Source organism: Neofelis nebulosa, chromosome 5 (genome assembly GCF_028018385.1).
Source record: "Neofelis nebulosa isolate mNeoNeb1 chromosome 5, mNeoNeb1.pri, whole genome shotgun sequence".
In the NCBI taxonomy this organism is placed as follows: domain Eukaryota; kingdom Metazoa; phylum Chordata; class Mammalia; order Carnivora; family Felidae; genus Neofelis; species Neofelis nebulosa.
The window spans coordinates 4,136,939-4,151,709 of record NC_080786.1 but is presented as its reverse complement, the minus strand read 5'-3'; the positions used below and the strand labels follow the sequence as shown (position 1 = coordinate 4,151,709).

General features: G+C 44.5%; 1 protein-coding gene across 45 annotated transcripts in view; it reads right to left on the bottom strand.

The window, feature by feature from the left end:
* ARPP21 (cAMP regulated phosphoprotein 21) overlaps window positions 1-14,771 on the bottom strand; it is a 156,779-nt gene that overhangs the window by 64,864 nt on the left and 77,144 nt on the right. For 14 of the 45 annotated variants that reach the window (XM_058729305.1, XM_058729320.1, XM_058729324.1 and 11 more), the window contains 3 exons: window positions 13,542-13,601; window positions 9,260-9,492; window positions 2,287-2,517 (listed from right to left, as the gene is read on the bottom strand). In XM_058729305.1, the coding sequence (XP_058585288.1) occupies window positions 2,287-2,517; window positions 9,260-9,492; window positions 13,542-13,601 (524 nt within the window). The other 31 variants (XM_058729326.1, XM_058729313.1, XM_058729322.1 and 28 more) reach the window with 18 other exon arrangements.

Sequence of the window (14,771 nt, the reverse complement as noted above, 5' to 3'; positions counted from 1 at the left end):
TCTAGTGATGTAAAAAAAAAAAAAAGTGGCCAAGGATGGCCCTTTCCCATAAGGAACTTATAAATGTACTGGTGACGAGGCAATGAATCCAAGGACTATCCACACAAGTAGCAAAGTAGTCACATGCTGTTGGTTGCTAGTCCTAAAGAATTTCTACCATGTATTCGACAGAAGGGTATTTAGGGAAGAGCGAGAGGTGTGGACTTCAGGGGTCCACAGCAATGACACGGAAAGAGGAGTTCCAGCCCCCAGGAGGCAAATTTCCGGTTTCAGTTGTAGGTCACATGAGACCGAATAGACAGGGGGGGAGACAGACAGACAGACGTGCACCCATATACACACCGCACATAAAGATACACCTTACATCCCATCACTCAACCATGGTATACGAGATATTAACACATTTTCTTCCTTGTCTTGGGGATATTTTAATGTCTAGTACCTGTCGGGTCAGGGACGTGTTTATGGAGAAACTGTTTAATGGTGTTATTAGATCCTTTTCCTCACTTAAGATCCTTTTTCAAAGGAGATATTTTGGCGACAGCTCTAAATGACTGGATCCAAGGAATCAGAATTGGAAGCTGGCCCCAGAAAGCACTTTATTTCTTTTTCTAGAAGCAAGATTATAGAGGATGATACACACAAAACACAGCTCGACCATTATATCATCACAAGTAATATTTCTTCATTACACCCTAAAAAATAATTCTGTTGAGCTTTTTTGCTTAAAACAAACAAGGCACAGCAATCCTGCTTAAAACAAATGACTCAAAACTAATGCTTCTGTGTGTTCTTGTCTGCAAGCCCTCCGTCTCAATTAAAAGTGAAGGGATTTAAGCCAACAGAGTCAGACCATACTTCGATCAGTGCCCAGAGAAATGAATATAATCCTGGTTTTCTTTTAATTTGCTTTTAGTGCTTACAATGATCCAAATAAAATAAAAGCAATCTAATATTCTCCTTAGAAGTATCTATTCCGAAAGCTTTCAAATGGTTTTCAATAAAATGATTGTGCCTTCTTTTCCCTCAAGCTTATGGCATTTTCAAAACGTCTCAAACACCGTGCCTTGAGAATGTGCCATATGTTTTCATGAAAATGTGGCAATTATTCAAGTAACTATTTTACTATCGTTCTCATGTTTCTCTGCATTTCCTAATTACTAGGAGTGCTATCTATGTGAGAAGATTGAGTCAGATCCCTTTTATGAGGTTCTCATTCACTTTTGCATTTTCAAGTGTCGTGAATCAAGGACACACACTGGAATCATCTAAACCAAACCTCAGACATACTTTGAGACGACGCAGTGTTTTTCCAGTTACCTATAAAGGCTTCTAAAGAAGTGACCAGCCAATGTGAAGCCTTCTAATCCAGGGTTTCCAACCACAGCACTACTGACATTTTGGGCTGGATCATTCTCTGCTAGATGGGGCCGCTCTATGCCCTGTAGGGTGCTTAGCGGCCCCCCGGCCTCTACCTTCTTAGGTGTCAGTAGCAGCCCCCTCCTCCGTTGGCCAAGATCATCAGAATGTCTGCGGATATTGCCAAATGGCCTTGGAGGCATGGCCATAATTGCCCCTGTTTGAGAAGTTTCCCACGTGAGGGCAGATGCTTATTAGCCTATTTCCTCAATGATCTGGGTCCTTTGGAAGCAGTGTGGAAATTAAGTGGTCAGTTAAGACCACTTCGAAAAGAAAGAACCACTCATCATTGGAAGAAGCGTACTCACGAAGTTAACAATTTTCCAAACCTCACCAAAACCAGTCTAGTCCTAAAAATCCCTAAAATATCCAAGAATTTTCTCCCTCTGTCCTATGTGCTATTCCTTATTCCTCAGCAGGAAATGGGTGAAGTTCTAAGGCCAGAAAGCAACGTCTATAGGTAAGAATCTGCTACGTGTCCCAACCGATGTCTCAAGTTCGTGAAATATCTCGGATGCAAGAACACTTATGACAAAAAAACAGACTGGCCCGGGATTTAGTCCACAAAACACAGCATTTTAGTTAGTCTTTCCCAGCTCATCCACTTCACGGTTTCTGATCTTAGCTCCCAGGAATACATGAAACACACCACAGTCAAGGCAAGAGGACAGAGAGACAAGTGGATATTTCTGGGAAGAATCTAGATTGATAACTACACAAAAATATTGGTATCGGTACAGAGACAGAGGTGACAGCTATAGATCCGTTCTTCCTAAATCAAGAAACTTGCTGACGAATTTATAAGCTCAAACACATGCACAGAACTCTGACCTTGAGCCCCGGCCGTCACAGAGGGAAGGAACTAACCTGTATGCGGGTTGAGCAGGATGCTTCCGGGCGGGATGCCTGTCGCAGCCTCGAGTGGAAGGAGGATGTAGCTCGTGCTAGGGGCGGCCTGGCCCCCTCCTCCGTTCTCGGGATAGGGCACGCAGCCAGGAGAGCCGGTGGACACGCTTGGGGCCAGGGGCGCGCTCTGCAGAGGTGCGTGGGTGCGGGGCAGCGACCCGGAGGAGCCCGTGCTGCTGTTAGACTCAGAGCCTGCCACAGAGAAATGGATCAGGAAATCATCCAACACGGAGGGCTCAGCCTCCAAAGGCTTAGTTTACATAATCCATCCTTAAAGAACGTGAGGTGCCTGCCGCGGGACCGGAGTGCCGACAAATATGTCCCTCCAACATCTGGGGCTCACATTTTATTGAGATGTTTGCTACGTATTTTTCAGATATGTCCACTTCTTGGGAATGGGCACTCTCTTTCAGCCGCCCACATGCCCCTCGGGTGGTACATTGGTAAATGGTACCCTAAAGCTGGGGACTCAGCGCCTGGAGACACCCATCGCCCTGCGTAATTAAAGCCAGAAGCCCGTCCTACTGGAGTCAGGAGAAGAAAACGCCAGGTGGATATGAAAGAGACGGCAGTCTGAGAAGGAGTCAGTCCTAGAATGTGCCGATCCTGGGCCTGTCTCTAAGGTACTGGTTCTCCAACATGCCCCAAAAGCTGCATTTTGAAAGGGCGTGGCTAGGAATAATCTCTTCCCCTCAGATGTGAGTAGACAGAACTACATCATGCCAACGGAGGGTGCTTAAGATGCACATTTCGCATGTTCACAGAAATCCTATAATAGGAGGTTTGTGGACTCTGTAATTTGCACACATGTAGGTAACTGGATTCCAAGGTGGCATCGAACCCAACGGCCTCCCTCTCCCTGCACCGTGGACAAAGAGACACCTGCTCTACCCCACATCCATTAGGCACTACCTGCCCTTTACCATGACCAGAGACAAGCAGTTCTGGCCACCCTTGACCACGGCTGTTCTGGGCATGGAATATTAACCGGAGCATCGGAGAGAAAAGGCACCAAGCAACATTTCTGGATCAGTGAATTCTAACAGATGATTTGGATGGTACCATAGGTGGCAAGAGCGGAGCACGAGAAGATTTTGAAATTATGAGCCCACGACTGTCAGCTTATGTCGTTCACATGCACTCTTCTGTGTCATTAAAGGGGACATATTAAGGAAGCGCTAACATTGTTTTCAAGACGCTAAAATGTGCCCTTGAGTTCAACTGGAGACCTTTAAAAACAAGTGGTAGGGATACGGCATGTCATTGCAGAGAAGAGGGGCCATCGGAGAGAGCTTGGAGAAGGAGGACATAGTTGTGGAGAAGGACAGTGACGTTTATGGAGCACTAAGTATGCGCAAACACCTGGAAACACCAGTGTGCAATACCGTGCCCCTCCGTCAGCTGGAGAAGAGCAACGCCTTCATCAGGAACAATGAGAAGGCGATGCAAAGATAATGTGAGGAATCGGATTCCACAGGTTAGAAGGATAGGAAGGAAAGCAACTTAGCTTAAACTCTCAACACTTGCAAAGATGGAGACCGTGATCCCTCCTTAGGGGGGTGGTTCAGCAGCCACGACGCAGCCAGGGTTCGTAACTGGCCTTGCTGCTGCCTTGCATCCAGCTTTTAAGAGCCCGTAACCATCTACGCACAATCTACATTCTACGCATAGAACAATCTAGAACAATCTACGTTCTATGCGTAGCCAGCATTCCCAAAGTTCTTGATCTGGAATGCATGCCAGCCGTGGTGATAAAGGGCACAGGATGAGACGCGTTCAAAGGCTGGCTAAAAAAATGAAATTGATATTTGAGAACTTTACGACTTTGCGTGCTGAGAGTTGAAGTGTGTCCGGTCTCCTTCGCTCAGGGACTGACATGATAACCGTGCAAATATTTAACCAGTATATCTGCGTGACAAGCACTGTGCTAATCGCTCTGTGTGAATTATCCAATCTCGTTTCACAGCGACCTCATTTCGAAAATGAGAATCAATCCTCAGAGATGTTAAGTCAATTTCCCAAGCATACTTCTTGCGTGGCAGACTCTGGGTTCAAACCCAGGCAATGCGGTCCCATGGACCACGCCCCACGCCCGGGGTCACTTGAGCGACATACAGGTGGGGCCAGGGCCCTGACCAGGCCTGTGCCAAGTACTAGGAGACACTGCACAGAAAACCAATGGCTGCCCCCAGTGAGATGCTCAGAAGTTGAAGCTGGACCCCAAGGGGCAGCTGGCAGAAGGTATGGTGATAAAGCATCAGGGGGACGAATGGGGGACTCTGGTGAAGGCTCAAGAGACAGACAGGAGGGGCACCTGGGTGACTCAGTTGGTGACGCATCCAACTCTTGGTTTCAGCTCCGGTCATGATCTCACAGCTCATGGGTTTGAGTCCCAAGTCAGCTCATTGGGATTCTCTCTCTCTCTCTCTCTCTCTCTCTCTCTCTCTCTCTCTCTCTCTCTCTCTCTCTCTCTCTCTATCTCCCTCTCTCTCTCTCTCTGTGTGCCCCTCCCCCACTTGTGTTCTCTCTCCCTCTCTCTCAAAATAAATAAATAAACTTTAAAAAGATAGAGAGAAAGGAAAAGAGCAAAGTGGCGGTGGGGTGGGGGGTGGGGATTTGTATGATAGATGAGGAGGCAAAGCAAAATGGAAAACTGACCGGGCAGAAGGGAAGAATGAACAGACTCCCTTCGCTCAAGGGAGCACTTGCTCCCCAGGAAGCATCCTGAGTTTTAGTTCTAGTTATGCTACAGACTAGCTGTGTTTTCTTTGTGAACTGACCACTTCTTTAGGCCTCAGTATCCTCTTCTGTAAAATATAAGCCACCGGACGAAATGGTGAGTCGCTGTGACGATGATGGCCTTGAAGTTCCCCTTAGCTTGACCAAACTTCAGACTGGTTTCTTCCGGAGGACAGTCCCCCTACCTCTCATTTATTCGAGGGGGTCTGCCCCTTTCAGGTGTAACTCTTCCGCAAGCCTCTTACCAGTTTTACAAGCCAGGCACGTCTTTCAGGAGGATTTGGGGGCCATCCCTTTGAAATGTAATAATCAAGACAAGTGGTGCCCTTGTCTGCCAGTTTCTGTGGGAGGGTAGAAAGAAGACTGACTTTGATAAGCACCAATTAGCAAAGATGGCTTAGTCAAATTCACCAACCACCTTGTTTGGTCTTCCCTGGTGCTTATCTAGCGCCTTCCGCCAGCACTTAACGCCCCCTGCAGGGGTGCCTGGGTGGCTCAGTTGGTTAGGCATCCAACTCTTGATCTTAGCTCAGGTCTTGAACTCAAGAGTCGTGAGTTCAAGCCCCATGTTGGGCTCAGTGCTGGGCATGAAGCCTACTTAAAAAAAAAACAACTGGGGTGCCTGGGTGGCTCAGTCGGTTAAGCATCCTCCTCGATTTTGGCTCAGGTCATGATCTCACGGTCCGTGGGATCGAGCCCCACATCAGGCTCTGCAATAACAGCTCGAAGCCTGCTGGAGATTCTCTCCCTCTCTCTCTGCCCCTCCACCACGCATGCTCTCTCTCAAAATAAATAAATAAACTTAAAAAAAAAACAAACTTCCCCTGCAATTCATTGGTGCATGGTTAATTTCAGTCTTTCTCCCCTGGCACAATAGTCCTGACCCCAATGGCAACAGTTATGAACAGACCATTCCTTGCCTGTTTATCTCATCTGATGCAGTTTCTCCTTTATATGGAGCCTGAGCCGTAAGTCTTTTTCTCTGAATCAACAACTCAAGAAAATCTTTCCAGATTCAGGGGTCAGAATTCAGTAGAGGGACCCAAAGCTTCTGAGATGCAAGGAGAAAGAGAACATCCTGGATGCATTAGGGTCGTGATGAAAATAAACGTACGGAAGAGGAAGTGATAGAAAGAGGAGGTGTCTCAAGTCGGCTCTAGAACCTTTGCCTCCAGAAAACCAAATGGCACGCCACGTAAAATCACTAACACAAAATACGAGGGTCTCTCATGTCTCCAGAGCTGGTGTTCCCAAAGCCTGGTTTGCAAACAGGCAATCTGTGCTTTCACAAATCCTCCAGGAGATTCTGGGGCAGCTGAAGCCGAGAAGCCCTGCTCTGGAAATGGAGAGAGGAAGACGGCAAGACGGTGTCTATCGCGTGGCCAGGGCGGAAAGAAAGAGACATCATCACTTCGCAGCCACGTCGCCGCGACCAAGAAGCAGCTGAGGTTAGGATAGGAGCATCTTGCCAGTCCCCTCCACCAGGAGGAGGTGATGACAGGATGCCGTCCTCTACCTCCCGAGCTGGGCGCTGGGCCTCCGGCAGGCGACCACCTCTAAGCTCAGTGGCGGGGATGCCTTAGGGGAAAGACAGCCCAGGCCTTCAGAGCAGGTGGCTTTCTGTGCGTTCAGACTTCAGCAATAAGCTCCTTCCAAAATGTAGGAAAACAGGTTCCCACCTGCAGAAGGTCTCATTATTATCTATTTAAAGCTCGAACCTATGTAATTAGAGCTGGAGAAGAGTACCTTAAATGTCATAACTCCAGGCTTGGTTTCTGAAAGGGCAAAAAAAAGTCTGCAATTCCACTGTGAGTAACGAGGCAAAAAAATGGAAAACCTGTGCTGTTCTGAGGATCCGTGACAGCAAAACTGACAGCTTTGCTTCATAAAACCATCTTGGGAAATTGTTAAGTTTGTTTTGACATTCTATCTTGATCGCCTTCAATTTTTTTTTTTTCTTTTTTGCCTTCCGTTGCTGCACCTCGACAAGCTTTCAAAAGGAGACACTTAGATTAAAAGGGGAAAAAAAATGTCTGAAGCACTTACAATTTCTAATCATTCTTCAAAGAACATGGCATTTTAGCATTCTCGAAGTGTTTTAGATGTTTCCAAAGAGCTTTTCTCTGGAAGTGATTGGGGGGTTGGTGCATGGAGAATGACGATTAATTTAAAAATCTTAAGAGCCCTTTCGGTGTGCTGGAATTTTTAAGTGCACCATTTAAGGTCCTTGGTTTCTGCATTTTAAGGAGATTTAAAACGATTTAACCTTTCTTCGTGTGCAAGGGCTCAAGTGCACCACAGTGGGTTTTCTCGACTTCAGTTGCTGCAATAGTGGGAGATGAGAGCAATTAATTAGAGTAAGAAAGCAAGAATTCACCAATTGGTGAGATGACAGAAGACAGAAGGCGGTGTGAGCCACCTGTATCTTTCCAAGGAGCAAGAGGTATGTACACTGATACGGTAGCGGCTGTCACCAAATGCTATTAATTTTCTGCCCGTAGCGGAGAACACGAGATAATTTCTTAGGACATTTTCAACATCATCATTAGGGGAAACCATTAGCAGGAGCCTGGATTTCGCAGAGAGCGCCCCCTAGCGTGAGTGCGAAACGCCGTTAGGAAAGCGTTCACAATCAGGACAACCCACGCCTAACCTCCGGTTGGTGTTGGCCGTTCCCCGCCCCGCTCCCTGCCCTGCAACCCCAGGTCTGTGATCGCACCCCCAGTATGTCCTGACGCCCGGGACGTGTCGCTGAACCGCAGCTCTCCACCCCCACCCTAGCTCCGGACCCTCGGAGGCAACATCGAAGCCAAACCGAAATGCTGCATACTAAAACCACACGTCAGTTCGTGGAGAGCTGGTAAAAATGGTTGCCTGTCAGCTTCCTGGGATTCTAAGAGGTATTTTGATGGAGAACATTTGGAAATCATGTGAAAACAATGGCGAGGGATCCTTGGGAGCCAGAGGAGCTGGGAATGACAGACCATGATGGGTAGTTTTTGGACCCCTATGAACCCCGGGCGATTAATGCTTGCATCACTTTAAAGTTGTTTCCAGGTAATGGTTCTCATCATTGCCCGCCTCCCAAAGTCTGTCCATGCAACTTTGAACCACCTACCTCCAAAGATCACTGTGCACTTAGAAGAAAAAAAAAAAAAAAAAAAAACAGGAAAAGAAAAAAAAAAAAAAGAACTCCAAGCCTCTCTGAGTCTCAGTCTCCTTACTTGCAAAGCAGGAATGGAGGCATTAAGTGGCAATAATAAAAATAAACACGGACCAGTGTTTGTGGAGGGCATATAACTTGCCAGGTATTCTAATTGCTATGCGTACGTGAACTCTTTTTTTGAGTGAACAGCCTTTGCCATGAGCTTGCAATTATAATTAATTGCAATAATTAATAATTATAATATTATATAATTATAATTATTATAATAGGTACCACAATTATTCCCATGTCTTGGATGGAGAAACTGAGACCCAAATAGGTCAAATAACTTGCCCAACGATGACACTAACAACGTGCCAAAGCAGGGACCACAACTATCCATGTTATAATCACCTTGCAATGTGAGGTTTTAAGAAACGAATCATAGCATTAAATTAAAAAAAAAAATGGCTTCCTCGTGTTCATGTACAGGTGCCTTGGGAACCATTTTTATAAAAATAATTGAATTTAAACGTACGGTGGTTTGCTGGGGGGGGGGGGTTACGGTAAAATTCTGTAACAGCTTACATGTCACAGTGTGAAAGGTGAAATGACGTGGGGTCACTGACATCAAGAGGTTTTAAAATGGACCCGGGGGGCCATTAAGGAGATGGGCGTCATACACCTTCTCACCTGTAGAACCATGAACTTTGGAGCTGGGTCCAACTGCAAACACCTGCAAACTGCTACAGTAAGAGAGAAACCGATTCTATTCAAGAGATCAGGGTTCTGCCTCCAACACCGATCAAAGATTCTTTGCAAACCACGTATACAACCTCTGAGAGAGGTTCAGCGAGTGATCTGGCCTTGGCACACAGCGGGCGAGAGACGCTACCGGCATTTCAACGGCACCTTCTGACTTCCCGGCCATGCCAGCAATCACTACCCATTAACTGCAATTAATTAACTGGAAACCAGAGGGAATGATGGCCGTGTGGCTTGGGGAGAATCTGGGAAACAGCACAGGACACAAACCCATTCAGTACTAACTACCTGCTTTGGACAACTTCCCGGGGCTCCTGGTACTGGATGTGCTGTCGCCCCTGGTCAGCACCGTGATGCCCCCAAAACTTGCCGTCTTGGCCATGGCGGGCTTGAGATTGCGGTTGGAGCCATCAGAGTCTGTGCTGCTCCAGGGCCTGTGGTGGTCCGACCACTTGAGCTCATTCTCGGAGCTGCTCTGTCGACTCCCGGCTGCTCTCCCCGAGCCATCTCTGTTGCCCCTGGAGCACAGCCATCAGAAAGATGCACAGGGACAGCGTTACCTTCCACGAGCCGCACGGGCACAGGGCGGGAACTTTCTTGGAAGAGCGGTCTACACGAGACCCTTCTTGCAACCCTTTCCATCAACCCCGTCGCCCCACAAACAGTGCCACAAATACCTCGTTGATGTGTAGACAGATCACATGTCACACACAATGTGGGTGTTTACAAACAGAAAAACCACACCTAGAACTGTCACACCATCCCTCTGCCGGTGAAGGAGAAACAATTAGGAAAAAAAAAAAACACATGGTATAAAACATAGTTGTTAACTTCTCTTGGGGAGAGGAGAGGAGAGGAGGATAAACCCTCCTGACTCAAGTCAACAATGAATCAACGTCTGGGACCAATTATGATCTTGAATGACTCTAAAAGCAACTCTCACTGAAGAGGAGTTTTGGGTGTCCCTTTAGCATGAAATAATTGGACCATGGGAAAACGCACCCAGAGCCGGGGAGGCCGTTCATTGTTTCCTAACTTTATGAAATGTCTATCTGAATTCATTAAGGCTTTGACAGACAGCACAGAAATCACAGCAGTGACTCCATTAACTGAGGGTGTGAATTTTGCCCAGTGAGTTTAACCTTCGTGGGCGGAGGAAAGAGTCTTTCGGTCCTTTTCACGTGGAAAAACTTGCGACAATAACACCACCAGGGCAAACACTCCGCTGACACGAAACTTTCCAGGGGATCGGTGAAAATAACAAAAGCTCCATCGGTGAAAGAACCCCTTGGTTCAAAATTCAAATTGAAAAAGAGCGAATGTATAGGAAGAGATCCAATACCCAGAAGTGAATTTTGACGACTCCACAAGATCTCTAAGACACAAAATCACCAGCGTTTCATAGAGAAAGTGGATGAAATTTGCATTTTCATTGGTTTCCAATCTGTTTAAAGGGTACCTTAGTATTTTCAAAGCTTTTCCTGCAGTTGGAAATAACACATGATTACAATACTCTAAGGTTCTCATGGACTATAAGTAAGTAAAGGGAACATAAATCACGGGCAATGGGTACAACCCCTAATTTCATTATCCCTGAGCAACGTGACATGCCCAAGTCTTGGTCCCAGTCTCACAGATGTCATCCCTAGCTCTGTCGTCTCCTCTTCTGAAGACAACAATAGACCGTGGAGAGGTTAGGAGTGAGCACGTCTCATTGAAACACTCACCAGCCAAACTGTACAGAAGGTACACAGAAAACTTTAGGGGTTGTTTCAACTTTACTCACTAAACTTTTCCTTTGTTTTAAAAGAACTGAAGAAGGTAAATGGATCCAAGAGATAATAAAAATGAAAAGGCTTGTCTGTGATTGCAACTTCGCATAAATGAGGGGAGGGCAGAAACCTCACACATAAAAGCACTCAGTGCCCTCCTGTCCTCCATCAATTTTACTTATATTCTCTGTTAGGACCTCAGGGATTGCTGGCTTCAGAAAGATGATCTCAAGAAAGACCAGACTCGGAGTAGAAGGTATCACACACACCCAATGGCCAGGTGGCCTGAGTTCTTCAAACTCCGTTGAAATTCAAGAAAGCCAGAGGAGGGAGGGTGGGGGGGGGGGCGGGAAATAGCCTTTTCAAGGGTGTGGCACTCCATTCCTGACTGTTTTCAAGTTCCCAAATCAACTTTATTCTTCTTGCATTTAATTCTGATTAATTTGACCCGACTTTGACAATGCTGGGCAAAATCATTATTTCATAACGGTCAACGCACCAGGGCTGTGACAATAATCTCACACGGAGCTAATTTAGAATATTTTGGGTAGGAAAAGATTTGGGGTGGTCCTTAGCCGCAGCATACAGGATGCATCCGAAGGAAGCTCTCCGTACGCAGGTGACGATCACTAACTCTGCTTCGGTGTCCCTCTCCCCACGCATGGTGCACCTCCATGAGTGGAAATGCCAGGGTGGCTTAGCCTGTCCCTGCAGTGGAATGTCCACCACTATTCCTGGGTGGAAATGAGCGTGCGGGAGTCTGGAGGCTTCACTCTGGCAATGGGTAACTCCTCGAGACTTGGGCCACACCCTTTGGCCAATAAGGCCACCCAAGATCACCTGAACGTCTTCTACTCTACTCTCCACCAGCTCAAAGCAGCATCCCACGTCAGAATCTGTCAAAATTCCCAAAGAGGGAATTTAAGTTGCTGCTTTAGAATTAGTGTGAATGAGATTCATAGTAATACAACTAATTCTAATTTATGATCTCTACTGATACACTGAAACAGTATTTTTACAGGTCTATCCATTGATAATTCACCTTAGCACTGGCAAGGCGAGGGCCAGAATTGAATTCCACATCTATTCGGTATAGAATCATAGGCGTCATAGAAAAAAACATATCCACAAGTGTTTTCCTGTCCCTCCTAAGCCCAGTCTTGGTCCCTTCCTACTGGAAACCAGGAAGACAATGGTAATGAGATGTCTGGTCATCAAGAGCGGTCGTCCCTCATGTACGTAACAAGAATCTGATCCCAGGGGGGTCGTAAAGCACGTACTCTAAGTACTGTTTTTGTGCTGATTAATACAACTAATGACATTTATTCTCCTTCATATCTGAACGTGATATTTTTCTGACCAAGTTAAGTATGATGTATACTTGGAGTTGCGTTATTATCGTGTGGATGCCCCTGTGCTCAGTCATCATCCTGGGTCTCTGTGCTTGGTGACTTGGTGGGTGATGGCACTCCTACTTGCGATGGCTGATCTGAGTACATGATAGTTCAGGCTGGGGACCAGATTTGGGGCTATGTAAAACCAATTTGCCTATCGGGGGCAAGAACTCACATTTCATTTATATGGACCTGAAGAAACCAGATCATGGTGTAAGTACAGGAGCACTGGTAAATTCTCCTTCTTCTCTGGGTTTTTAAAAAGAACAATGCAATGTGTTGTTGTTGTTGTTTTTAATCTACAAGTGTGAAAGTAAAGGGTCTAGCAATACCAGAGTAAGGCATTTGCCTATGTAGTTCAACCTGGAAAAGTGAAGGAAATTTTGAAAAAATCTTTTTATTTCTGCCAAAGTATAAAGGGAACAAATCAGTCTAACTTTTCTAACGATGAGGTTCGAAATTCACATTGACTGCAAAAAGATATTTTCTGAGCACACAACCCATTTACTGTTCTTGGTCTTTTTTTTCCCTTCTAAGTGGGCAAGAGGTTTCATTTGTTTGTGAACAAATAAGTTTTCTCTTTCCTACAATAGAAATGAATCCTAATACTCATAAAAGCAGTAATATATATATATATATATATATATATATATATATATATATATATATATATATATATTTTACATCTTGAGTACATTGATAGAACTGTGTATCCTTTGCCCTAAAATGAATGCTAGAGATATATTTAATAGGGTAGTGACAATATGGGTACGGTCCCTCTGCTTTCATGTAACTGCTAGCCTATATAGAACTTAAAATATATAATATTCGTATGTAATGAACACATATATACCAGTCCCCTTATCTCACACAGACCTTGATTTAAGTAACTCATTCTAATTGGAAGCAATCCTGTGCCTTCTTGTGCTGGAAAAAAGTAACGTTAGAAATATTTATGACTATAAAAAATTCCACTACTCAAATGGACTTAGCATTGGTTTGTTTTCCCATATCAGGTACATATAAATCATTGCAAGCTATCGGAGAAATTTTAACTTGGTGTAATTCACCACAGTTGACTCGGGAATGTTAAATCAGTGTGCTGCCAGAGTGACCTCTTGAGAGGGAAAAAGGAAAACAAACAAACAAAAAAACTTCCACCAAAAACAGCAAATCAGAAGGAGAACCCTAAAGGATTATATACAAAGCAATATTTTCCTGGTCCCATATCCCACATTATCGAATACGGCTTCAGCACTAGCTTTGTAACAAGCTTTTACAAAGATATAACCGAACATGTTTATTTCATGAACAGATATTTTACACTAATACATTTATATTTAACATTGATTCTGCCACAGAAGCTGAAAACACAGTTTAAAAAAAGTAAGCCATACCAACCGAAAGAGCTGTCTTTTCTTATAGGTCTCATTGCATATGTTACTGTCTTCCAAGAGCCTACTGGAAATGAAAAACATGGTTTTTATGATATAAAACCTACTGACACTAAATTTCCTGTGCTAAATGGGTGTGTCCTACATTGTAACATACCTGCTTTCAGATCAACCCCATATACTATGTTTTATGTGCATGTTGTTGAATTTTTGCAACAATAAATTAATGACAGCATGATTTTTCCCTATCCTGGCATTAAGGCGCTGATACTAGATAAGAAGGAAAGGAAGAAGAAAGAGAAGGAATGGAAGAGGTGAGGAAGATAATAGAAATCGGTATGGATATATCAGACATGTAATTAAACACATTAAAAGTTGTGATTTTTTTTTCCCTTGGATAATATTAAAGTTATCTTTTTCTCTTGGGCATAGTGAAATACTGACATTCCAAAGACAGGTATCCAAGAAATGTATTTACTTTTGTAGGGAATCCACTCAATTAGATTTTTGCTTTTTGGAAATATCAAGAATTGTTCATATGCAATGCATGTATGGGACCAATTACTATACTGACTAATATGATTCAATTTGAATTTAAGGGACACGTGAGTGCATTAGCACTCTTTTTATACAAAATCCAAGGAGATATAAAATTCAGGCATAAGGCATGGAGAATGATTGGCTGGATGATTGGGGAAGAAGGTTTCCCACTAAACTGAATTATAAACACTCCATCCTTTTGGTTAGAATATAGAATTGTAGAATGCTTCAGAATCATCCCAAGATGTTAGCACCCATAGTTTCTTAATTTAACTATAAATAGAGACTATTTACTTAGGTATATATGAATTTTGATGTTGTTTTTGAATGCCTTCTATAGACGTGTTTTCCACTTTCATCCATTCTTCTAGAAGAGGCTGTTCAATTGAGGGGGTTAGTTACTTGAAGCTTTCTAACTGCTAACATTAAAGATAGCTTTTTTCCCCCCAGTCATCGCTAATGCCCGGTTTAAATTTTCTCTAAGTACTAGACTTTAATCAAACAGCCTCCATTTTAATCAGTTTTACGGGGGCGCCCATTAAGCCGACACCTGAAATAAAATTAAGCACCACCCTTTGAAGGGATACCATATTTCCATTCCAACTTGCCCATTCTGATGTCCCTCAAACGTGATTAATACAGCTAAGGTGGAATTCTTTAATTCCCCTTGAAAAGCTGCAGTGGAATGAATGGAGCG